At 41.9% G+C, this 24,895-nt stretch overlaps 1 protein-coding gene across 5 annotated transcripts in view; it reads left to right on the top strand.

Moving 5' to 3' along the window:
• OXNAD1 (oxidoreductase NAD binding domain containing 1) overlaps nt 1-24,607 on the top strand; it is a 38,470-nt gene extending 13,863 nt beyond the window's left edge. For 4 of the 5 annotated variants that reach the window (XM_034994154.1, XM_034994138.1, XM_034994148.1 and 1 more), the window contains 5 exons: nt 5,606-5,712; nt 15,259-15,400; nt 22,038-22,280; nt 23,269-23,377; nt 24,036-24,607. In XM_034994154.1, the coding sequence (XP_034850045.1) occupies nt 5,606-5,712; nt 15,259-15,400; nt 22,038-22,280; nt 23,269-23,377; nt 24,036-24,190 (756 nt within the window). In that variant the 3' untranslated portion in view covers nt 24,191-24,607. The remainder of the gene's footprint in view (nt 1-5,605; nt 5,713-15,258; nt 15,401-22,037; nt 22,281-23,268; nt 23,378-24,035) is intronic. The other variant, XM_034994162.1, reaches the window with a different exon arrangement.
• The last annotated feature ends 288 nt before the right edge of the window (nt 24,608-24,895 follow it).

Here is a 24,895-nt window from a genome sequence, read left to right as displayed (position 1 = left end):
ATGCCAGGATGAGGTGTGGACAGGCAGAAGCTACTTACGAAGTTGTCCAGTTGACAGGAATTTGTGGTCTTTCCTTGTCAATAAATCACTTCAGTTAAACCAGTTTCTTTTAGTCAGATTTCTACTCATCAGATTGGTTTTCTGCCACAATTTAATAATGTCTCTGGGCCTTGATCTCCTTATGTGTAAAATGATATACTATTTTGGACAATGACTAAATTTTCCTTTGACTCTGAAATTCTCTGTGCCCTAACGGTATTTTTGTTTAAGGTTATCTCTAATCCTGGCTTTGTCTAAATTTTTAAACAGCAAACGAATGAATGGGAGTGAACAGAGGAAGCCAGCTAGGTTTCCCAAAGAAAGACCTATTTCCTGCACAGAGAGTTTTGCAGCAACAGTAACAACAAAATACCCTACTTAAAACCATTTTTTAAAATCAGTATGATGGAATTTCCTTTTAGATGCTGACTCCGTCAAACCATTAAAAATGTGTGCTAGTAAAAGTTGGCAAATGTATTGTTATTTTATTGAACAGTAGAAGAGTCTAAATGTTATTTTATGGAAAACTTCATTTCCTGCCATGTGTTTTAACTTAGGACATGGCTAGTTGAGGTTTCAGTTGTGAAATCTTTTGATCCATTAAGCATGAGAACAAGTACAAATGGTAAAACGTATAGTTTCTCCATCATGTTTTCTTTACTCATAAAAGTAAAGAAAGAATGGCATATAACAAGGGCCGTGATTACAGATCTTAATTATATGAAACTAGCTCCAGAATAAAATAAAGATGTGGCCTTCAAAAAGATTTTGCTAATGTTTTTAATCCACTTTACTAGAAATCTTTATATAGTATGTAGATTTGCATTAACTGAATAAAATAAAGTGTTAATAGGAAGGCTTGTCTTTAAAAATCATGAATCGTGCAACATACTTTGTGTGACCCGTTAGAGCAGTTTTGCCCAGATTATTAGGACTAATAGCAACAGGTGTATTACCGTTTGTATTAATAGCAATAAGCATAAAGCACCTGTGAACATTTTTGTTCATAGAGACTATCTAAATGAAAATATGAGTTTTTAACAGAAAGTGTAATTTCTTTCTTCATTGAATTTTATTTTTGAACATTAGCAAATGTTGTTGATTTCATTTTACATAGTCTAGCATTTGATTGTGAAGCATGCTCACCTTCCAGCTGAAATTCGGTGTCCCTCTGCCTGGCTACCCCTCAGTGATTGTGAATGTTGGTTTCCCTGCCACCAGGTGACTCTTGAGGATGTTTTTAAAGCTATTTAGTTTTATCAATGAATCCAACAGATGCCAGTTAAACTGTTATAAATGAAATAATCTAGCTCTTGGCTATGTTTTTACAGATTATTATGTTGAAGGAAAATAATGAATGTTTATAAAATAAACTTTTTTTTTGGTAAATCTAAGAAAAATGAGAGTAATAACATAATGGAGAGTCCTCTGATGAATCTTATTACTTGTTTTTGTAATAAGATATTTAAAATAGAGTGTCTGGCGGGATGCCTGGGTGTCTCAGTCGTTAAGCGTCTGCCTTTGGCTCAGGTCATGATCCCAGAGTCCTGGGATCGAGTCCCGGGTTGGGCTCCCTGCTCAGGGGGAAGCCTGCTTCTCCTTCTGCCTGCCCCTCCCCCTGCTTGTGTTCTCTCTCTCTCTCTCTCTCTCTCTCTCTCTCTGGCAAATGAATAAATAAAAAATCTTTAAAATAGAGTCTGGCAAATGATGGAAGAGTCCTGTTCTACTGAAGAAATCCCACTTTCCCTTACCTCTCTCACCGTATTAAGCATGAATCTAGATTTTCTGTAGTGGTTACCCCTACCCTTCCTTTTCTTCTTAAATAACAAAAGTCTCCTGAACTTCTACTAATTTTTGTTCAGGACACTAACTTTTAAGTGACTTTAAACTAGAGTTTTCATTCATTCTGCAAATATTTACTGAATCTTCACCATGAGTTGAGCCCTGTGCTTGATCTAGGGAGTTGATACAGATGTAGATTCTACCCTATACCTGACCTCAGGAGGCTTGTGGTCTTGTGTGGTGGAAGAGACACGTTCATGAGGATTGATGGTTACATTAATATGTGCTAAGTATGATAAGAAGACAAACATTTTGTTGGTAGAGTTGAGGGGATAGGGAGAAGCAGAAAAACGTCAGGCAGGGATTAGTCTTTGAGCAGGGACTGAAAGGGTGGGTAGGAGGTTGATGGACAGGGTTGAGAGTGTGGTGCGTGCCGAATAACCTAGGCAGGATTTTGGGAGGCCGGCAAATGTCAGGTGCCTTTGAGAACCAGCAAATTGTCCAGTTTGTCTGGTAAACCACTAGCATAGGGATATAGGAGAGGTCAAGCTACAAAGGCCTTTTAGCATTTTTTTTTTTTTCCAAGTTGAATGTTAGCCCTTGAAGGTTTTTGAGCTAGAGGGTAACTCAGTGAGGTCAGAATACTAGCAGTATTTACCTGTTGGCTGCTTTGAGAGAGACAGAAGGAGGCTAAGGCAGCAGTTCAAGTGAGAAGAAATTCTTGGCTTAGGATGCTGGAGGGTGAGCATGGGGAGGAGAAGACATGAGCTGAATTTGTGGAACTTGTTCACGTTAGGGACAGGATGCCTGGAAAAGAGTCAAAGATTCTGTGTGCGTGTGTGTGCATGTGCGTGTGTGTGTGTGTGTGTTTACACTTAAACCCATTGAAAATGGATTTGACTCTCTTGAGTCCAAGATGAGTCCTGAAGGGAAATACTGGTGATGGAAAGCACCTGATTCTGTGGGGCTCCCTGTGGGCAGGAGCAGTCTTCTGCATCTCTGCGTCTCCAGTGCCAGGCAGCACATGCTGAAGGAATGTTTGTGGAAGGGATGAATATGGTAGATTTAGTTGGACACATAAGTGAGCTTACCATTGGGACGGGACAATCAAGTGATTAAGGGCACACCTAGGTTTGAATCCTGACTCAGCCATTCCTGAGTGCTCTTGAGCAAGTTACTAAACCTTTCCATTTCCTCATGTGCAGGATGGAGGATAATAACAGTGTCTGTTGGGATATACTGTGATTATTCATATGAACTGAATGAATTGGTGTACATGAGACTCTTAAGCCCGCACCTGGAATATACCTGAGATAAAGGCTCCTCAGTCATTGGCTCTTGTCACTCACAGGGGAGCGTACATGTGGGTCTGATTGGCAGAAAAGTAACTGATGAGTTGGGGTGGGGGATTAGTAGCTTTGGGAATGCCTGAGAGCCTTGGCCTAGAGGTGGGAGAGGGGGTGGGAGTGAGGCAGTTTAGAGAGAGCGCCCATTGAGGAAGTGCGAGGAGGAAAGGTAAAGGAGCAAGGACCAGGCTGGAGAGGCAGGAGGAGACCCGGAAAGTTCCACGTCAGCTCTCCCAGGCAAGGAGAATGTTTCAGGAGGGAAGGGGAGTAAAAAGTATGGAATGCAGGGAGCTCAGGGAGGGGGAGAGCTGAGCCTGGGCATTTGAGTTTGGTTGTTTGGGCAGGCATCCACCCACCTTAGAAGTTGTTACTGGAGAGCAGAAGCCAGGTTACCTGTGTTTACCGAGAGTGTCAAGGACAGAGAGAAGATTCTGTCGGATAAAGAAGTAGAGGCAGAGATTAAAGGCAAGGTTTCTAAAATAGTTTAAAGACAATATGGCTTTTAAGTTTGTTCTAGCAAATAGCTAGGATGTGGTACAGAGACCACTGTACTTTACAGGTCCTTAGTGTTGTCCATGAGAATAGGCCCCCGGGGGTGTGCAGTGCTCAGTCTGTGAGGTCCTGTGTGGTAGCACTGGGGTGGTTTTGCATAGATAACAATATGTGAATAAAGTGTAATGTATAATGTAATAAATATTAATAAGCTAATTATAATGAATGCAGTAAGATACATTATAACTGACACTTAATGGGTATTTACTATGAGCCAGCAGCATTATAAGTGCTTTGCACGTATTTCATTTAATTCCCCCCCGCCCCCAGCAGCTCTGAGATACAAGTGTTGTTGATCTTATTTTATAGCCGAGGGGGGACTAGGTAATACGCCCAGAGTCCCACAGCAGGTAAGTGTGTGCTGGGGCCACGATTACATACCAGGCAGTGCGGTTACAGAGCCCGGGCTGTTGGCAGCCACGCCATGCTGCTGCTTTTTATTTTGCTGCTGAGCTGTTTAGGACAGGCAAATGGCAGTAGGTATCATGTCTGACAAACAGGGGGTCTAAGGAGAGGAACCGTGACCCCGAAGGAAGGGGCCGGTGGGAGTGGGTGCAGCGCTGGTTCAGAGAGGGAGGGCAAGCCTAGAACCAGAGGCTCAGGAAGAGAGTCGGTGTGGAAACCAACCCACTTGCTCTCAGGGAGAGGAGAAAGAGGACTGGCAAAAATCCAGAGGATGAGAGGCAAGGGATTTTATGGGAGCAAGAGAAGGGTAAGACATTTTCAGAGAGGTTTTGAGTCAATAAGGGAGACCACCATCCACCTGGAGAACTTTGCAGTGGGTTTTTAAGAGTGGTCTCCCACTGGTAGTTTGATTAGACTTAGTCCTGTTGGAGAAAGGGGCTGAAGGAGCCAGCTTTAGGGTGTGAGGTTCACTGATCTTGACAGCTTTCCAAGGCACCCTTCGGTGGAGCCGTGAAGCTAACTCCATCCAAGGAGAATGACTGTATTTTGGTCACCTGCTGCTGCTTTCATTTGCTTCCAGAAATGGAGTTGAATGGCAGTCGGAGGTTGAGGAAAGAGTCATATTGTCTTTTTTCCCCTGTTGTGAAAATGTCCCAGATTTCAGGAGGAAGAAAAACCCAAAGGTAGAAGAAACAAAAAAAGAAGGAAGTAGAGGCATTTTGAATTTGAGGGATGCTGAGGTGTGGATGACACTGAGGAGTGCCTAGCTCACACCTTAGGATTTTCTAGAAACCAGATATGTTGTTTAGAATAGTGCCTCTTAAGCTATCTGTAGCAAAGGGCCCTTTTTAATACTGTTCAAAGGTTGTGGACTGTTTATGTTTTGTCAAATATAATCAACACTGAATTAGAAAAAATAAAGAAAACAAAAACAGGGAATACAAGCCCAATTTGTTGTCTATAATTAGATTCAACAGACTCTGTGAAATTGCTAAAAAATAGTTTCTAAGTGCTTACTTGTAATTTCTGAAATTTGCGAGTCATGGACTTCTTGCAGGCTCAGAACAAACACAGGCTCGTACCTAACAGTGGGTTTCAGTTTATGTCATACATACACCTGCCAGGCAGGTGGTTCACGGGGCTCCCATTCCCCCAGGCTCTTTCCAGATTACCCAGCCTGGTGTGTGGAACATACTAGATGCTCAGCAAATAAACACTTATTAAACCAGCCCCTCTAAGAGATGATTTTTGTATGCAGAATAAAACTCAATATGATAGCAAGTCTCTCAACAGTAAGATAATTAAATTTGTTCATCAGGTAGTAGGCAGCATCTTAAAGCAGAGTGTGCTTTACCTTGTTTTGTAATTTTCAAAAATCACATCTTTGTAGCTTTCAAAAAACCTTAGTTACCAGAAAGCCATAGTTTGTTCGTGATGTGTAGACACACTAATCTCAGCCGCAGTTCATCTTTTGGCTCTAGATGGTGTCGGCTGCTAAGGTGTGTGGGGCCGCTAATGAGTCGCCATCAGTGAAGAGGCTCTGCCTGCATGTTGCTGATAAAGACTTTTCTTTTAAAGCTGGCCAGTGGTAAGTGGCTTTTCTGATTCCTTGGTGTTGTGTGTTCAAGGTGCTGTCAAAAAGAAGGACTACGGTGGCCAGCTGTTTCTCCTGAGGAATAGGAATTCTAGACCATCCCCATTCAGGGGGAGCCTTCTTTTGGCATGGAGAATCCTATTCCTTTCCTCGCCTCAGAGCTCACCTTGGTGAGCTTGACCTTCTCAGGCATGTATGAAAATTGCTGCCTTGAGTTTTGTAGATTGAAACAAAGCTTAGTTCTGAGCCACGGACCTGATCATTATGCTCTTCAGAAATGGTTGCTCTGATGGAATGCACTGGAATAATCTCATCTGCTTGATTGATACATTTAAAAAAATTAGTCATTCTGTCAAATACAGAGTAAACACAGCAGTCTGGAAAGAAGAATACCCAGTTAGGTCGCAGAGCTGAGCACTCTCTCAACAATTCCTGCATCACTTGTCTTAGTTGAGTTTAAATATTTTGCTGAATTTATTATCAGGATCCCCCAATCAGGCCCAGCCTGCACCACACCCCTGATTCTGCCCGATTTGACACTGAGGACTAGTCAGAATACTGACAGGGTAACAGCCCAGCTGTCCCACTGTTCCTGCGAATGCCTTCACTGAGTTGCAATTCAAGTGGAATTGTAAATAAAGCAGCTCGTATTTCCTTAGGAAAGGTGTGTTTGGGTGTATGTTTCCTTTATTTAAATAAAGCATTCATTTCTAAGTGAATTTCTGGCATGTCAATCTTGTAGTATTTCTTAGGAGTCACTTGACTAATTTTGGCAGTCCATCTGGAAATGTGGTTTTGTTAGAAGGAGGATGTGTGATAATAGCAAGAGTTAGCAGTCTTGTGTTAATAGTTTGCCTTTGAATTTAGAACTAGAAAACAAGATGCTGATTGCAATAATTTGCGTTTGTGAAGCAATTTACTGCAATCTTTGCACATGTTCAGTGATACATATTAAATGCATTTGGGCTGTTTTAGGGGGGCGGGCAACATTTTTACCCTTCAAAAATAGTTTAGCAGTTATTACATTGAAAAGTGGAAACTTTAATTGTAATGATCTGTCTTTCCGTATTTCCCTTCTGTGGAAGTGTTTGGGTCCTGTGCGCAGCATTGTCTCTGGGCCTCCAACTCTGATTTGCGCCAAGACTCCTGATTAGAGAAAGCCCATGCACTGGTTTATAATGGTGCTACCTTGGTGTACCTGCAAATATATTAGCACTTGCAAACTGTAGTTACCTGATCAGAAAAGTATATTGTGGTATTTCTAGTGATATATAAAGAAATAGGGTTCCCTTGTGATCCTCAAGGTAAAATTTTTCAGGGTAGGTGTTACATATCCCATATCGATGAATGGATTTGTAATCTCACTGATGTCAGGACTGGTTTTAGAATGCGCTTGACTCCTGCTACAGAGGGCAGATGTCGGGGTGGTCATCTCTGGCTATTTAGTATTGACCTTTCCCTGCCAGGTGTCCATCAGCACTCCTTCCTGGCATCAGAACCTTCCCTTTTAAAAGATTGCTCCCTTAGCACTGACTTATTGTAATGGCTCCGGGGGTTGTAAGTTCCTTTGGATATTTGACTTCTTGATTAGAGAATGGCTATTTGCTTAGGTTGGTGATGTCTGCATCTTTGGTGCTGTTGCTGGGATGGCTTTTGTTCTGTGCTCTGTTAGATCATCAGCTTGGTAGTAAGCACCATGTGGCATTCTAGGGAAGAGGGCAAGGATTAGGGAGAGGGAGTGTATGGGTGTGGCTGCCGTGCAGTTTGTATAGTTAGGATTATCAGAGTGGGGTGCTGCTAGAGATAAGAGAATTGTTCTTGGGCTTATCTTTGGGGTCAGAGATTGGGCCATGATCCCATATCTTTGAATTCCTGACCACTGGCCTCCTCTGACACCGGCCGAACTGAGAGGGAGGCTCTAGATGGGCCTCTAAATAAATGATTGAATGCTCTGGAGCTTTGAGCACAGAGCTCCAGGTAGGCACCTTCACTATAGACCAGAGATCAGCCTCTGGGGCTCTTCCTATGCTATACAGAGGGGACTAGTTCCTGTACTGGGAAACCAGTTCCAAGAACTCAAGAAATCCAATCTAAAGAGAAAGGTCAAAAGAGGGTACTCCCTCAAAACCATTACTCCCAGGAGCAGGGCTAAACCTTTTAGCCTTCTATCACTGGTAGATCCACTGCCGACCACCTAGCTCCTTGGTGAGTCCCACTCTTGACCTCAGAAGTTCTCCTTCCTGATGATAGGAAGATTGGGATTATCTCTTGGGGCTAGAGTGTGCCACCAACAGTCCTCTTGTAATGTGTGAGTGCCTGAAGTTGGCAGATTCAGTGTTCCTTGTGGCACGCACTGCTGTGGGCTGGGTCCATCCCCTGAGGGAGTCTCTACCACAGTGTCACATGCCTAGTGCTCTGGAGACTGCATGACTCATCTGGGGGCTTTTCTAGCTCTGTGATGTGGGAGTTTCTTTCTTTCTCTGGGCTTCAGTTTCCATTTTAAAGAGGGAATAGTAACATTCCTTTGTCTTGGGATATGTCAAGTGTTTAACACAATGCCTAATGTTTAACTTTATTAGTTTGCTTTTGCTTTTTGTTATAGCTACTGTTTCACTCATTTAAGTCATCTGTGTTGGTGAGGCCCAGGGGACAGATTCCAATACTTAGTTCCTTGGGGGGTTTCCCTGCTGTTGTTTGGAAGAGCAGCAGGCCAAGTAGGAGTGGATGAGTGCGCATCTCCACTATGATGGCGCCCCTCCTGCCTAGTCATTACTACTCGTTCCACACTTGGGCTTGCCAGGACTGAGGGGAAGCAAGGCCAAAGCATTTTTGGAAAGAGCAAGGTGTGTCTCTGATTTCATATAAGGTAACATAAGTTTTCATGTTTGAAAGTGACTAAGAGAAGGACTCCAAGAAGTAATAGAGGAGAGGAGTAAGATTAGAGAAGGAAGACTCTACCCTTCCCTCTAGCAGGGCCGCTGCATTGTAGACAGTATCTAACCTACATAGCTGTGTTCGGCAGCCCTGCCTCGAGTGACCACACATAGAAAGTGCGGCATTCCTTGGTGTCCTCGTTCAGACTGTGTCCTCCATGCTTGTCTGGTGAGTGCTGTGTGTCTTTTAAGACTCCTCTGTGAAGTCTTTGTTAATCCTTCCACGCCTGGTAGAATTGACTGCTTCTTCCTCTGCTTTCCTCCCCTCCAGGCAGACTTTTAAAAAAATAAAATAGTGGTTTTATTAGTATTTTCCTGATGAAATCAGAATCACATATGTTGGAGCTATGAAGAAATCTATGCTAAGTACCAGTTCTTCCAGACAGGTCTCAAATGATGGGCGTTTTCTCTCCTCTAAGCAGATTTTATCATAGTCCATGTAATTGTATTTATTTGTTAGTTTTCCTCCCATTAGGGTGAGTTTGTTGAGGGCAGGAGTCCAGACATACTTGGCATCTTTACCTCCAGCACTGACGCCAGGGCCTGTACATGGGAAACAGGAGGTGTCTGTGGTGTTTGCACAAGGGATGAGGGAGGGGCTCTAAGCCCTCGAGCTGAGGACTAAAGAGTTTTAGGATCTCACGGTAAAACATCGACATTCGGCCACGATTTGTGTGTCTGCTCTGTGCCGGGCACCAGGGCTGCATTTGTGGGCAGGACAGGGCTGCCTGGGGTGTCACAGGTGGATATGGGTATGTGGCTTCACTACAGAATTAGGCTCTTCCTCACAGTTCTTCTTACATTCACTCATATGAGAGTGCAGTAGGTGCCTCAGCTCTTGGCTTCAAGAGGGCATTTTTAAGTGTGTGTGTGTATGTTTAAAACTTAATTTTTTCTTGGACAGATGCTTTATTAAATATGTATCGTGCATATTTTCTTAAATCTATTCAGATGAAGTTTTTATGTCATTTGAATTCTGTAGCATTTAATGAAGGAGTCCTTTTTTTTTAAAGGTTGCTTTCCAAAGTTACTTAGATTCCCTTTCCCTGCGAGAACAGTCTTTATCAACATCAAGCAGCAGAGGGCACTATAGTTCAGGAGATGAAGCTGCAAAAGTAGTTCATTGATTAACTATTTTTTTTAAACATGGAAGCTATGGAGATACTATTATACTTCTTCTCTGAAAGCATACAGCAACTGTGTTAATAAATAACAACTGTAGGGGCACCTGGGTGGCTCAGTCGTTAAGCGTCTGCCTTCGGCTCAGGTCATGATCCCAGAGTCCTGGGATCGAGCCCCGCATCGGGCTCCCTGCTCGGCGGGAGGCCTGCTTCTCCCTCTCCCACTCCCCCTGCTTGTGTTCTCTCTCTCGCTGTGTCTCTCTCTACCAAATAAATAAAATCTTAAAAAAAAAAAATAACAACTGTAGTCTTTATATATTTATGTCTTGTCTGAAATGAGAAGGAAATAAAAGTATTGATGGAAAAGAATCAAGTGAATATAGACAAAAATAGGCTGGGGACCTTTTCTGGAGCACTTCCAATCCAGACTCAGGTTTTTTAAGACTCAAAAAATGTCCAAATGTTTAAGGCCAAAGATCAGAAGAGAACATCTTTTAAGGTCATAAATCAAATCAGTAGGGAACATAGTGTGCTTTTCATGGAAGCCTCCTGGCTTCCATGAAAATAATGGGGATAAATGATACTTTTGCTCTTTGATGGCTGAAAAACATCTAGATTGGATGTTTGTTTTCTAGACATTGGTAGGAGAATTTTTTGTGGACCCAGGTTCTAATAAATTTTTCTTTCCTTGGTACATAACTAGGTTTGTTGCATTTCCTAGAATCCCTACCAAAAAAGATTTTCTCTGGCATAGAAGTATCAAAGGCTTGAAACTTGCAAGAGTTCTAGACTATAGGAGTATGTTTTGAAGAAAAGGAAATATAAGAGTTTTGGAACTTAGAAGGTCACATCAGCATTTTAATTTGTCAAATGCCAGTGAAAAAGTTTTTGTTGCCCACCCCTTTTTTTTACACTTTTAAAAAACTGTCTTATTGGGATATACTGTACATATTATAAAATTCACCCATTTATAGTTTACAATTCAGTGGTTTTTAGTATTTTTACAGAATTGTGCAGCCATCAACAGAACAAAATTTTGCAACATTCTCATCATCCCAAAAAGAAACCTTATACTGATTATCATTCATTCCCCATCCTAACCTGCTTTGACAACCACTGTTCTACTTTCTGTCTTTATGGATTGGCCTATTCTGGACATTTCATATCAATGGAATTATACAATAGGTGGTCCTTTTTGTGACTGACCTCTTTCTCTTTTTCTTTTTATTATTATGTTATGTTAATCACCATACATTACATCATTAGTTTTTGATGTAGTGTTCCATGATTCATTGTTTGCGTATAACACCCAGTGCTCCATGCAGAACATGCCCTCTTTAATACCCATCACCAGGCTAACCCATCCTCCCACCCCCCTCCACTCTACCTACCTGAACAAACTGAACCCTCAGTTTGTTTTTCAGAGTCCATAGTCTCTCATGGTTCGTCTCTCCCTCTGATATCCCCCTTCATTCTTTCCCTCTTGCTATCTTCTTTCTTTTTTTTTTAACATATGATGTATTGTTTCAGAGGTACAGATCTGTGATTCAAGTCTTACACAATTCACAGCGCTCACCATAGCATATACCCTCCCCAATGTCTATCACCCAGCCACCCCATCCCTCCCACCCCCCACCACTCCAGCAATCCTCAGTTTGTTTCCTGAGATTAAGAATTCCTTATATCAGTGAGGTCATATGATACATGTCTTTCTCTGATTGACTTATTTCGCTCAGCATAACACCCTCCAGTTCCATCCATGTCGTTGCAAATGGCAAGATTTCATTCCTTTTGATGGCTGTATAATATTCCATTGTATATATATACATATACATATATATATATATATATACACATATACATACCACATCTTCTTTATCCATTCATCTGTCAATGGACATCTTGGCTCTTTCCACAGTTTGGCTACTGTGGACATTGCTGCTATAAATATCGGGGTGCACGTACCCCTTCGATCCCTACATTTGTATCTTTGGGGTATATACCCAGTAGTGCAATTGCTGGATCGTATGGTAGCTCTATTTTCAACTTTTTGAGGAACCTCCATACTGTTTTCCAGAGTGGCTGCACAGCTTGCATTCCCACCAACAGTGTAGGAGGGTTCCCCTTTCTCTGCATCCCTGCCAACATCTGTCATTTCCTGACTTGTTAATTTTAGCCATTCTGACTGGTGTGAGGTGAGATCTCACTGAAGTTTTGATTTGGATTTCCCTGATGCTGAGCGATGTTGAGCACTTTTTCATGTGTCTGTTGGCCATTTGGATGTCTTCTTTGGAAAAATGTCTGTTCGTGTCTTCTGCCCATTTCTTGATTGGATCATTTGTTCTTTGGGTATTGAGTTTAAGAAGTTCTTTATAGATTTTGCATACTAGCCCTTTATCTGATATGTCATTTGCAAATATCTTCTCCCATTCTGTCGGTTGTCTTTTAGTTTTGTTGACTGTTTCCTTTGCTGTGCAAAAGCCTTTTATCTTGATGAGGTCCCAATAGTTCATTTTTGCCCTTGCTTCCCTTGCCTTTGGTGATGTTTCTAGGAAGAAGTTGCTTCGGCTGAGGTCGAAGAGGTTGCTGCCTGTGTTTTCCTTTAGGATTTTGATGGACTCCTGTCTCACATTTAGGTCTTTCAACCATTTTGAGTCTATTTTTGTGTGTGGCATAAAGAAATTGTCCAGTTTCATTCTTCTGCATGTGGCTGTCTAATTTTCCCAACACCATTTGTTGAAGAGACTGTCTTTTTTTCCACTGGACATTCTTTCCTGCTTTGTCAAGGATTAGTTGACCATAGAGTTGAGGGTCCATTTCTGGGCTCTCTATTCTGTTCCATTGATCTATGTGTCTGTTTTTGTGCCAGGACCATACTGTCTTGATGATGACAGCTTTGTAATAGAGCTTGAAGTCCGGAACTGTGATGCCGCCAGCTTTGCTTTTCTTTTTCAACATTTCTTTTTCAACAATTCTCTCCCATTCCTCTGGGTGACTGACCTCTTTCTGTTAACATAATTTAATGTTTATCTGTGTTGTGGCATGTATCAGTACTTCATTCCATTGTGGATATACCATATTTTGTTTATACATTCATGAATTGATGAAAATTTAGATTGTTTTCACTTTTAGGCTATTATCAATAATGCTATGAATATTCATGTACGTGTTTTTGAATGGACATATATTTTAATTTCTCTTGGGTATATATTTAAGAGTGGAGTTGATGGTCATATGGTAACTCTGTTTAACATTTTGAGACACTGCAAACTATTTTCCAAAATGGCTGCGCCATTTTACATTCCCACCAGCAGTGTAGAAGGGTTCTGGTTTCTCAGGATCCTTACTAGTACTACTGTTGGTTTAATTAGCCATCAATCCTAGTTGAGTATGAAGTGATAGCTCTTGTGATTTTGATTTGCATTTTCCTAATAACTAATGATGTCGAGCAACTTTTTACATGCTTATTTGCCATTTACATATCTTTGGAGAAATGTTTATACAAATCCTTTGCCCATATTTTGAGTTGTCTTAATTATTGAATTGTACAAGTTCTTTATATTTTCTGTATACAAATTCCTTATCAGATATTTGATTTGAAAGTATTCTCTCCCATTCTGTAGGTTACCTTTTAATGATGGTATCTTAATTTTGTTGCAGGCTAGTTTCTCCATTTTTTCTTTGACTTTTGTGTTTGGTATCCTATCTGAGTAACCATTGCCATGAAGAGTTACTCCTGTGTGAGTCTTCTAAGAGTTTATAATTTTAGCTCTTTAAGTCTGTGACCCATTTTGAGTTAATTTTTGTATATGGTGTGAGGTAGGGGTCCAACTTCGTTCTTTTTACATGTGTATATCCAGTTGTTCTGGCACAGTTCATTGAAAAGACTGTTCTTCTGCCATTGAATTGTGTTGGTACTCTTGTCAAAAATCAACTGACCACATACTTAAGAGTTTACTTCTGGACTTGCAGTTCTTTATCGTTGATTTATGTGCCTGTCCTAATGCCAGTACTACAGTGTCTTCATTACTGTAGCTTTATAGTAAGTTTTGAAATCAGAATGTGTGAGTCCTCTAAATTTGTTGGTCTTTTTCCAAATTGTTTTGATGATTCTGGGTTCCTTGAATTTCCATATTAATTTTATGATCAACTTGTCAGTTTCAGCAAAGAAACCATCTGGAGTTTGATAGGTATTGCATTGAATCTATAGATTAATTTGGAGAGTATTGCCATCTTAATATTATTAAGTCTTTCAGTCTGTGAACATTAGGTGTCTTTTTATTTATTTAGACCTTCTTTGATTTTTCTCCATAATGTTTTGTAGCTTTCCGTATGCAAGTCTTATATACTTCTTTTGTTAAATTTATTCCCAGTTGTTTTAATCTTTTTTATGTTATTATAAATAAAATTATTTTTCTCAACTTCACATTTAGATTGTTAACTGCTAGTGTATAGAAATACAGTTGATTTTTATCAATCTTGTATTCTGCAGCATCATTTGAACTTGCTTATTAGTTCTAATATCCTTATAGTAGATTCCTTAGGATTTTCTATATACAACATCATGTCATCTACAATTTCTTCCTCTCTAATCTTGATACCTTTTATTTAATTTTCTTGCTTAATTGCCTTGGCTAGAACCTCTAGTACAATGTTAAAAAGAGGTGGTAGGAACAGACATCCTTGTCTTGTTTCTGTCTTTAGGGGAGAAACTTGTAGCTTTTCACCATTGAATGTTGGATATTTTGTAGATGTCCTTTATTAGATTGAGGAAGTTCCCAATTATTTGTAGTTAGTTGAGTATTTTTATTATGTAAGGGTCTTAAATATTGCCAAATGCCTTTTCTGCATCTATTGAGATGATACCTGGGTTTTGTCCATTATTCTACTAAGTGGTGTTTTTCATTGATTGATTTTCAGATGTTAAACCAACCTAATATTCCTGGGATTTTTGCATCTATATTCACAAGGGATATTGAACTTAGTTTCTTTTCTTGTTATATCTTTGTCTGGTTTTGGTAGCAGGGTAATACTGGCCTTATAAATGAGATGGCAAATGTTCTTTTCTGGTTTTTGGGAAGAGTTTGTAAAAGATTAGCGTTCTTTAAATCCTTGGTAAAATTCACCAGTGATGCCTATCCTTTTTTTTTTCTAGAAGTTTTGAAATTACTAAAACTATTTACTTGTTAGGGGCCTGTTCAGATTTTCTGTTTCTTCTTGAGTCCAATTTGATAATTTCTGTCTTTCTAGGAATGTATCCATTTCATTTATCTCAATTTTTGTCATACAGTTGTTCATGGAATTCCTGTAATAATCTTTTCTATTTTTGTAAGCTTGGTGATGATGTCCCCTCTTCCATTCTTGATTTTACTAATTTTCTCTTTTCTTTTTTTTTCTTAACTAGCTTAAAGTTTATCAGTTTTACTTATCTTGTTGCCCACTTTTAAAATTGCTTCAACAAAAAGTTTATTTGCCTTTCTTTTTAGGATTGATTTCTTTATCCCAGGAGTCTCTGTGGTTGGTGGGTTCTCAATATGCTCCAGCCCCAGACTACTAGAACAAGAGAGAATGATAGAATTGGCAGTGAAATATGCGAACCACCCTCCTGCTCTCTGGATTCACAATCAGGTGAGCAAACCTGTTTAAATTTGGAGCTCTGGGCATCTCTGCCTACCCACAAAATTTGTGTTCAGCTCACTTAATGCACCTAAGAAACCAAGGCTTGAGTGGGAAGGGTACATGCTCACAGAGAGCTCCCCCACATCCAGAATTCAGACTCCAGAATGGTCAAAGAAGCAGAATCTTCTTGATGCATTAGGGAAGACTCAAAGATATTTTGGGATCTGAAAATACCTTCTGGGTTACTAGTGTTCAGTTGAACACTACTTTAGTATTGAAACATTTTACTTTATATGTAAGTTTTTTTAAATTGGCTCTCTGTGTGTCTTATAAATGGTAAACCTATAAATCAGATTATTTTGTCCTAACTATCCTAAATAAAAGGAATTAAACTATTATTCTGTCATTTGGAAAGGAAGTGATTTCTTTTTCTTTTTTTTTTTTAAAGATTTTATTTATTTGACAGAGAGAGAGCACGAGTAGGTAGACAGGCAGGGAGAGGGAGAGGGAGACGCAGGCTCCCTGCTGAGCGTGGAGCCCGATGTAGGGCTCAATCCCAGGACTCTGGGATCATGACCTGAGCCGAAGGCAGACGCTTAACCGACTGAGCCACCCGGGCGCCCCAAGGAAGTGATTTCTCATTCTATCCCGCTTGTGCCTAGAGCTGAGCACTGCTAAATCCATGGTGCCATTGCCTCTGGAGAGCTCTTCACATGAGATCCTGAGAGGGAATCCACGTTTGCAGCTAATAACTCATGTTTCACTAAGGGACTCAACACAATTCTACATAAGCTGACTGTTCATTACCTCTGAGAACTCTGATAACAAAGAATGAGCTCCGCACAAATCAGTTGTTTGTCTTCTTAGTTTTTGACCATCCCTTTTATTTCTAGAGTGCCTTCTATATTTACCAACAACTTTTATCCCATCCCATTTTCTTATCTCCTTTGCCAGAAAGGAATGTACCAGTATAAATATTGTAGCTATAAACTGATTTTAAAATTTATATGGAAGGGCAAAGGGACTAGAATAGCTAAAACAGTTTTGAAGAAGAATAAAGTGGCAAGTATCACATTGCTCAAATTTAAGATTAAAATACAGCTATGGTAATCAAATTAGTATTGGTGAAGGGATGGACACATAAATTGATGGAACAGAATAAAGAATTCAGAATTGGATCCAACACACATATGGCCATTTGATTTTTGACGACAGTGCTAAAGAAATTCAGTGGCGAAAGGATAACCTTTCCAACATATATACAGTGCTGGGACAGTTGTTTATCCATATGCAAAGAAACAACTTTGTCCTAAGTGTCCTACTTTATGTTGAAAATTCCCACAAAATAGGTTATAGATGTAAGTAGAAGACACAAAACCGTAACAATTTTAGAAGAAAACATAAGAAATATTCTGAACTTGAGGGTAGGTGTGTTAGGACATGACACCAAAAGCCAGATCCATAAAAGAGGAGATTGATATATAGGAGTTAATCAAAATTAAAAACGTTTTTCTGCAAAAGACACTGCTACAGATTCGATGAAAGGTATTTGCACGTTAGATATCCAACAAAGGATATGTAATATCCAGAATACATAAAGAACTCTCAAAAGTCAGCAGAAAGAAAACAAGCATAATTTAAAAATGGGTAAAAGCCTGAATAGACACTTCAGTAAAAAGGATATAAGGACAGCTAGTAAGCAATGACAAGATGTTGACCATCATTAGGGAAATGCAGATTAAAACTGGATATAGGGGGATATCTCTACACACCTATTAGAATGACTAAAGTTAAAAGTTCTGACAATACCAAATGCTGGTAAGGATGTGGAGTGACTGGAACTCTCTTCTATAGCTTAGATTGCTAGCAGGAATGCGAGATACTGCTGCCAATCTGGAAGACATTTTGGTAGTTTTGTATGAAATGAAACAATCATTTATTGTAAGTCCTAGTAATACTGCTCCTGGATCTTTATTCTAGAGAAACAGAAAGCTCTGTTCATATAAAAACTTGTACGTGAAACATTTATAGTGGTTCTATTCATAATTGTCAAAAACTGGAAACAACCCAAATGTCCCTCAAAAGGTGAACAGATAAACAAATTGTGATCCATTCATACAATATATTGTTATTCAGCGTAAAAATGGATGAACCATTGATGCACTTGACTTGGGTGAGTCTTAAAGGCCACATATTGAGTGAAAAAAGCCAGTCTCAAAGGTTAGGTACTCTGTAATCCCATTTTTGTCACACTCTGGAAGACAGAAAATACAATGATGGAAAACAGATGAGTGGTTAACAGGGGTTAGGGGTAGGGAAAGGTGTGAGCATAGAGGGAAAGCAGAGGGAGGTTTTGGGGGTGATGAAACTGTTCTGTATCTTGGTTTTGGTGGTGATGGAACTGTTCTGTATCTTGGTTTTGGTGGTAGTTAGGCAGATCTGTGTGTGTGTGTGTTAAAATCCACAGAACTATACTCCCTCCCCCGCTCCCCCCAAAAAGTTTTACTGTAAGATAATTAAAAAAAAAATAAAAGGTTTTTAAATCTATAGGGGCATAAAAAAAGTCTCTTCTAATTATGATTTCCGTGTCAAGTTGTATCTGTTCAGAATAAGGCAGCTGCTTGCCTTAGCATTTCCATTCTCAATGTATCCTGTCACATTTTTACCCTCCGACCTTCTGAGTCATTCCTTCCATGTGTCCTCAGCTGCCTCATTCCTTTTTAGATTCTCTTTGGATTTCCCACCCATTACTGTCTGTAGGCTATATCCTGAATCTCTAAAAAATGCCGTGGGGGTGGGGCTGGCAAGGTTTCCATGTGCCCCTTGCCCAGGGTTACAGTGAGTTTGGCCATCTTGGCTCCGAGTGCCATGAGTTCCCTCCCGTTATCTGCCTCCCACGTGACCTGACCTGGTCCTGCTCCACAGCTCCCTGCTTGGTTTCATGCCTCATTGGCATTTCAATGAAGGAACTTACTCTTAGAGGCTGTAGAAAATCTCCAAGTGGCATTGCTTGAATGCACATTTTAATTGTAGTGCCGGCTCCACTCTGCCCGGTGGGAGTTGCAAACAGCCTTTATGAAGTCAGATTTGTCTTGGAACCATTCTCAGGTGGCTGTTTTCCTCCTGAGGGGTTTGTCTTATTAAGCTATTAGAGTGGACAATGGAGGCACGTGAGTGTCTGGGTGGCAGCAGGCTGCTCTGTTGGGACATGGGATAAAGTGCCATAAATGTCTTCCTTTATTTTATCTGCTTTGGCTCAGGCTCCTGGCAGGGTAAAGGGTTCTAGACAGCTATTGTGTGCTGGGCTCCAGCTGCTGTGGAAAAGTTGTTTATTTCACAAGTGGAAAATCTGTACCCAAAACATGGCCGCGTAATCGAAGGTAATGTCCTTTTACTCACTTCCGTATTATAGGGTACAGTACTTGGAGTGTTGTGTTCATGCTACCTTGGCAGCTTTTATTGATCAGTAAAAGACAAAGATGGCTTTTCATTCTTTCCAGATGCTAGCAAATAAGAAGATAGATCTATTTAAGATTATTTTGTCACTAAGGAGATGGTAGGCACATTTTTTTTTCTTTCTTTCTCTTTTTGCCAACTTCAGGGTTTTGAAAATACTCTGTCTCAAAAACAGTACCCTAAAGGCTTTGTTGTAATTATTAATCCTGCTAAAGATGACCGTTGGAGAAAATGATTTCTTTCTCATTTCTTAGTTTCTTTTACTCTTTGATTCTTAGTGATAAAGAGAGAGGTGTACAGGCAAGCAAGATGGGGAGGGAAGGGACAGAGAGATTCAGTCTTTTGGCATCATTAGGCAGAACTTCTCATACCATAGATTCTGTTTCTGAGACTTGAAAAGGAAGGGCATTTTAAAGCACTTTGGTGGCCAGTGTAGTAAGTCCTAGATTGTACTTATTCCTAACAGAATGCTCCCTTGCTGCTCATTTCTTTTGTCGAAAATAAAAACCCACTTCTCATCCTTCGTGTAAAAATGGCCTACCTATTTAAAATTGTTTAGTTTAGATGTTTTTCTTTTCCCTCAGAGAAAGGATTTTCCTTCATTTGATAGTTCTTTACCAGAAAGGACCTCTTTTGTAAATGAAACTAATTATTGTTTTTTCTTACATTTCTCTGAGACTAACTCTTCTTTAAGATTTAACTTCTTCTTTAAGTTGTAAAGCCCCAAATTAAATTCATGTCAAAAAGTACTTAACTGGGGGCGCCTGGGTGGCTCAGTCGGCTAAGCGTCTGCCTTCGGCTCGGGTCATGATCCCGGAGTCCTGGGCTCGAGCCCCGCATCGGGCTCCCTGCACAGTGGAGACCTCTTTCTCCCTCTCTCTCTGCTGCTCTCCCTGCTTGTGCTCTCTCTCTTAAATAAATACATAAAATCTTAAAAAAAAATTTAAAAAAATAAGTACTTAACGGCCTACCTGCCATGCAGGGCTCCAAGGAGTGAATGTTGAGGATTTGGTCTTTAAAAAGCACATGATAACTTATTGCTTCTTAGGAGGGAGTTCATTTTGTTGATTTACATCAGGAACATGTAATGGAGCCAACTTTTGCTCTTCATATAAATTTCTTTAGTTCTGGGTTGCCTTTTAGTGGCAGGGAAGAAAGGAGCAGGCACCCCCAGCACTTTTTCTTCCCTGGCAGCTTCAGTGACTAAAACCCCCTCCTGTAATAGAGCTAGATGGCAGCAGTCCAGCAGGGAATTCTTCCCCGCCGGGTGTCCCGTGATGGCCACCATAGCCCTGTGAGGTGAGCAGCACAGGTGTTGGTACCCATTTAACAGATGCGGCAGCAGAGGCTCAGAGAAATGAAGGAACTTGATGGATTTCATAGGCTGTGATTAAAATTCAGTCTTCTGACTCCTACATCAGTACATTTTATCCAAGCTAGAGGTCTCAACCCTATCAGATCCGCTGCCCTCTTTCTAGAACCCTCCTGAAATGAAATTCAAAGTTAATGTAATCAACATATGAAAGATTTTTTTTTTTTTTTTTTGGTGACATAATTCTCTAAATGTAATGCCAAGGAGAAATTAAAAAAAAGAGGGGGGATTCCTAGTCACAGACTGTGTATTTCACTAGATCAGTGGTTGGGCAGATCTTAACTGGAAGAGAGAATTAAGTAGTCAGACGGCTGTTCCTCAGCGTAGAATCAGCATGAGTACACCGTCTACAGGTGCAGATGGTGCTGCCTGTTGCCTGGTGACGGGAGAACCACACGTGCATGTTACCAACGGGGATGTGGCTGGCCAGAACAGTGAGCATACTTGGTAATGTTCTGGATACAATAGAGTACAGTCTACACGATGGGTACATTCTGGAACATTCGGACTCCACTAGATCCGTCCGTACACAGTGCTTTGGGTTTTTTATAAATGAGTTAGGATCTAGTCTCAGATCATTACAAACCAGTTTTCACCTCCATGTATGTCCCATGGGCCATTCAGAAGTTTCTGCAGGGCAATCCTGTGCTGCTAAACTGGCTGAGTACAAAAAGTCTTGATTTGCAGCATTTGCTGATTTCTGTGTTGCAGATACTCCCTCAGTGGCTGAATTCAAACTACCAGTAGGAAGTGGTTCACGTGGCGCCTGGGTGGCTCAGTCGGTTAAGCGGCTGCCTTCGGCTCAAGTCATGATCCCAGGGTCCTGGGATCGAGCCCCGCGTCGGGCTCCCTGCTCAGTGGGGGAGCCTGCCTCTCCCTCTCCCTCTGGTTGCTGCTCCCCCTGCTTGTGCTCTCTGTCAAATAAATAAATAAAATCTTTAAAAAAAACCCAAACAAACCTGGTTCACGAAATTCCTCAAAATTTAACCATCAGCTGAGTGGGAGCCAGCTCCCGGGCACTGCTAACTGCACAAGACATCTAGCTAGCATCTCCGGTCCTGCCCTCTAAATGCCAGTTGGGTTTTCCAAACCATCGTGACAATAAAAAAGTATCACCACGTGTTTCCAAAACACCTCCTTTTGGGGTCTCTGTCACCCTCATGGAGAACCAGTGCATTCAGCTCTGATGGTCGTTCGGGTCTAAGTGACCTCACCCACTAGGTGCTTTGCTGGGTCGGGGGTGTGGCAGTCGCCCCCCGGGGAGTGAAGCCTCTGTGCCTGTTCTTGCTGCTCCGGGGAGAGGCGCACAGCACCGACCAGCACCGCGGGGCCGGCCTCAAGCCTGCGCAGCAGAGCTCTGGCTGTGCCCTGCTGGTGGCCCGGAGGGGGCCCCCGGTACCCAGAGTGTTCTCTGACGAGCCCAGGGCAGCCGCAGCGTAATGACACCTGCCCCAGCCTGCCTGTCTGAGCTCCATGGCTTCGAGCAGAAAAGGAAACTCATGCTTCAGAGCTGTGCCCTGAGTCCAGTGCCTGTTGCGCAGCCCGGCTCATCACCTAAGAAGTGAGCAAGTGGCAAAACGACTGAAGGGAGTCCCCCTCTCCTGGGTTCTGGAGCGGCTAGGCGGTACGGATCACAAAGGCAGAGCAGCGAATGGCCTGTGTGATGGGCGAGTGGGACAAGTGGGAGCCGGCTGTGAAAACAGTCCTCAGCACGGATAAAAATGCAGGAGGCAGAGGCAGTCCGTTTTCTTGAAGAAGAGCGGTAGGTGTAAGGCCTGTGCCCCAAAGGACTCACGGATCTTTTCTTTCCTGCCATAGTGTACACTTGACTCTGAAGTGGCCGTGAGAGTGGGTGGAGAGTTCTTCTTTGACCCGCAGCCTGCAGATGCCTCTAGAAACCTCGTGCTGATTGCAGGAGGGGTCGGAATTAACCCCCTGCTCTCCATCCTGCGGCACACGGCCGACCTCCACAGAGAACTGGCCCACAGAGGGAGCGGCTACGAGATGGGGACGACAAAGCTGTTCTACAGTGCCCAGAATACCAGTGAGCTCCTGTTTAAGGTAGGGGAGAGACGGACACTTGCTAGCGTGCCGTGAGCAAACTCGTGGCGGGGTGGGAGTCGTCTCCGGAACGTTCTTCGTTACTCTGTCTTCTCTACGAGAGTTCGTTGCAACAGAAGGCTTGACGTTAATCATGTTCAGATGGGGAATTAACCACCACTTCTTAGGACAGAAAAACAGCTTGTGTTGAGGGGCTCCCGGTGAAGTGACAGGACAGGCCAGGACGGGTTTGGTGGGCCTGAATCTGGAGGCCGATGAACAGAAAGGTGGCCACAGCCCCGAGCATCTGCGGAGTCAGGAGACCTACAGGTTCTATAACAGAGGAGGTGAGGCGCGCGGAGTTCGGCCCCCGCCGGGTGACGGAAACCCCCCTCGGCTGCATCTGTTGAAAGGAAGTACACTTGACAGGAGAAGGCTTTCACTCTGGATTGCCTTGCAGCTGCAGGGATGAACAAAAGAACAGAAACAGTTAAAAGACACAACTGTGGTCAGTGAAACTGCTGCTTAATTGCCACTGCTTGAGAAAAAGGGAAAAGAAAAAACTCCCGGAGAGTTAGTAATATGCTTGTTAGCATATTCAGATTTCAATTAAAGCCAACTAGCCCTCTGTGCTGTGAATGCTCCGGCCTGCGAGGCTGCAAACAATACGTCTCTTTTTTTTTTTTTTTTTAAAGATTTTATTTGACAGAGAGAGACAGCGAGAGAGGGAACACAAGCAGGGGGAGTGGGAGAGGGAGAAGCAGGCTTCCCGCGGAGCAGGGAGCCCGATGCGGGGCTCGATCCCAGGACCCTGGGATCATGACCCGAGCCGAAGGCAGACGCTTAACGACTGAGCCACCCAGGCGCCCCAACAATACGTCTCTTAAGTAGAGAGGAAGAGAGTGGCAGACGTGTGCAGACTGGGAGTCGGGGTTCAGCGGCAGAGGCTGTGCACATCTGTTTTGATTTTTTAAAATTGTAGTGTGACCAAATACGTTTGACATTCCAGAAAAATATCCTCGATTTAGTAAATGAATTTCCTGAGAAGATTGCGTGCAGTTTGCATGTTACGAAACAGACAGCCCAAATCAGTGCAGAACTCAAGCCATACGTCACGGGTGAGTCCCCCGGGGATATTTTGACTATGTCCACGCAGCTGTTTGGTGGCACGGACCGCTGGTGGACGGTAGTTGCTTTCCTGGGATGTCACTACCTGGGGAACTGGGAGGTGATTCACCGTGGAAAAATGAGAGATTTGGTTGGATTTCCTTATTATATACGGGGTTCTTACTGCCCATGTTAAAAATTTATTTTCCACATATTTTAAGGGGACCTTTGTGTCATCACTGTAGTATACATCCAAAGATTTTATGTTCCAGCCTCGACTGAATTGATGCCGTTTGCCATTAATGGTCATTTGAATTACCCGTGGTTTCCCCTGCTTGGAAAGATTTTTTTCACCAGTTTATTTACTTTGCTGAAGCCAGTTCTGAATCTCTGCCAGAGATCAGGAAGCTAACTGGCCCTGTCTGAAGAGTGCATGATGGTTAGCTCCCCACTTTGCTCACCGTAAGCTTAGGGAACCTGGTGATGCATTCTCTGCCTGGGTCTGGCGTCTGGTGCTGCCACCAGAAGCCATTGTGTGAACGAGTCCACACTAGACGCCCTGAGCTTGGGTTACTGGAAATAAACCCCGTTGCTGAGTTGTAGTTAGTCCTTCCTCATTTCAGTACAGGCGTGTCTGGCTTATTTGGTGTTTATTCTGTTTTTTGGTAGAAGGAAGAATAACGGAGAAGGAGATAAGAGATCATATTTCACAAGAGACTTTGTTCTATATTTGTGGCCCACCTCCAATGACAGACTTTTTCTCCAAGCAACTGGAAAACAGCCACGTTCCCAAAGAACACATTTGCTTTGAGAAGTGGTGGTAGGGAGCGGGCAAAGATAGAAAAGAGAAAGCTGTGAAATCTACCCAGGACAGCAACAGAGCTATGATTTGTGGCACGACAAATTTACCTCTGCTCAGCTTTTTTTTTTTTTGGCTGAACTAAGTGACCAGCTGGAGCATAAAAGAAAAACCAGCTGACAGACTTAGATGATAAATTTTTTACAAAGACTTCATTGATTCAATTATTTTTTACTTTATTGATTTTCTTTTATTAATAACTGATTATCTTATGATATATCTTGAATTGGTCAATATAGGTTTTCTTTCCTCTTAGGGAAAAAAGAGACATAGACTTAAATTTAATCATATAAGAATGCTGTTTTGTGTGTAAAATGTAAGCTATCTTCATTTGATAGCAACCTTTATATCTTATGCTCAATAAACTTATAATTTAAACACGGTCCTAATCATTTTACTTTGAAAATTCTTTATATTTAATGCCTTCATTCACCTCCCTGTAGCCCGAAGCCTTGCTTCTTCAGACCATCATACGTGGGTTTGGAAATGGAAGATTATGAGGAAAACTGCTTTAGGGAATTGAGTGTCTGGCATGTTTGCTTAATGTTAATGAATGTCCTAAGTGTGTTATCCTGACTAATTGTTAGTTTCTTCTCAAACGAAACCCTTCCTGTGCTCTGTGTCTTGGCCGCCTGCCTTCACACTCTGCAGGCGGCGGCTCCTTGTTTGG

Source organism: Mirounga leonina, unplaced genomic scaffold (genome assembly GCF_011800145.1).
Source record: "Mirounga leonina isolate KUSES-001 unplaced genomic scaffold, KU_Mleo_1.0 Mir_115, whole genome shotgun sequence".
NCBI classification, from domain to species: domain Eukaryota; kingdom Metazoa; phylum Chordata; class Mammalia; order Carnivora; family Phocidae; genus Mirounga; species Mirounga leonina.
This window is presented reverse-complemented; position numbering and strand designations above follow the sequence as displayed.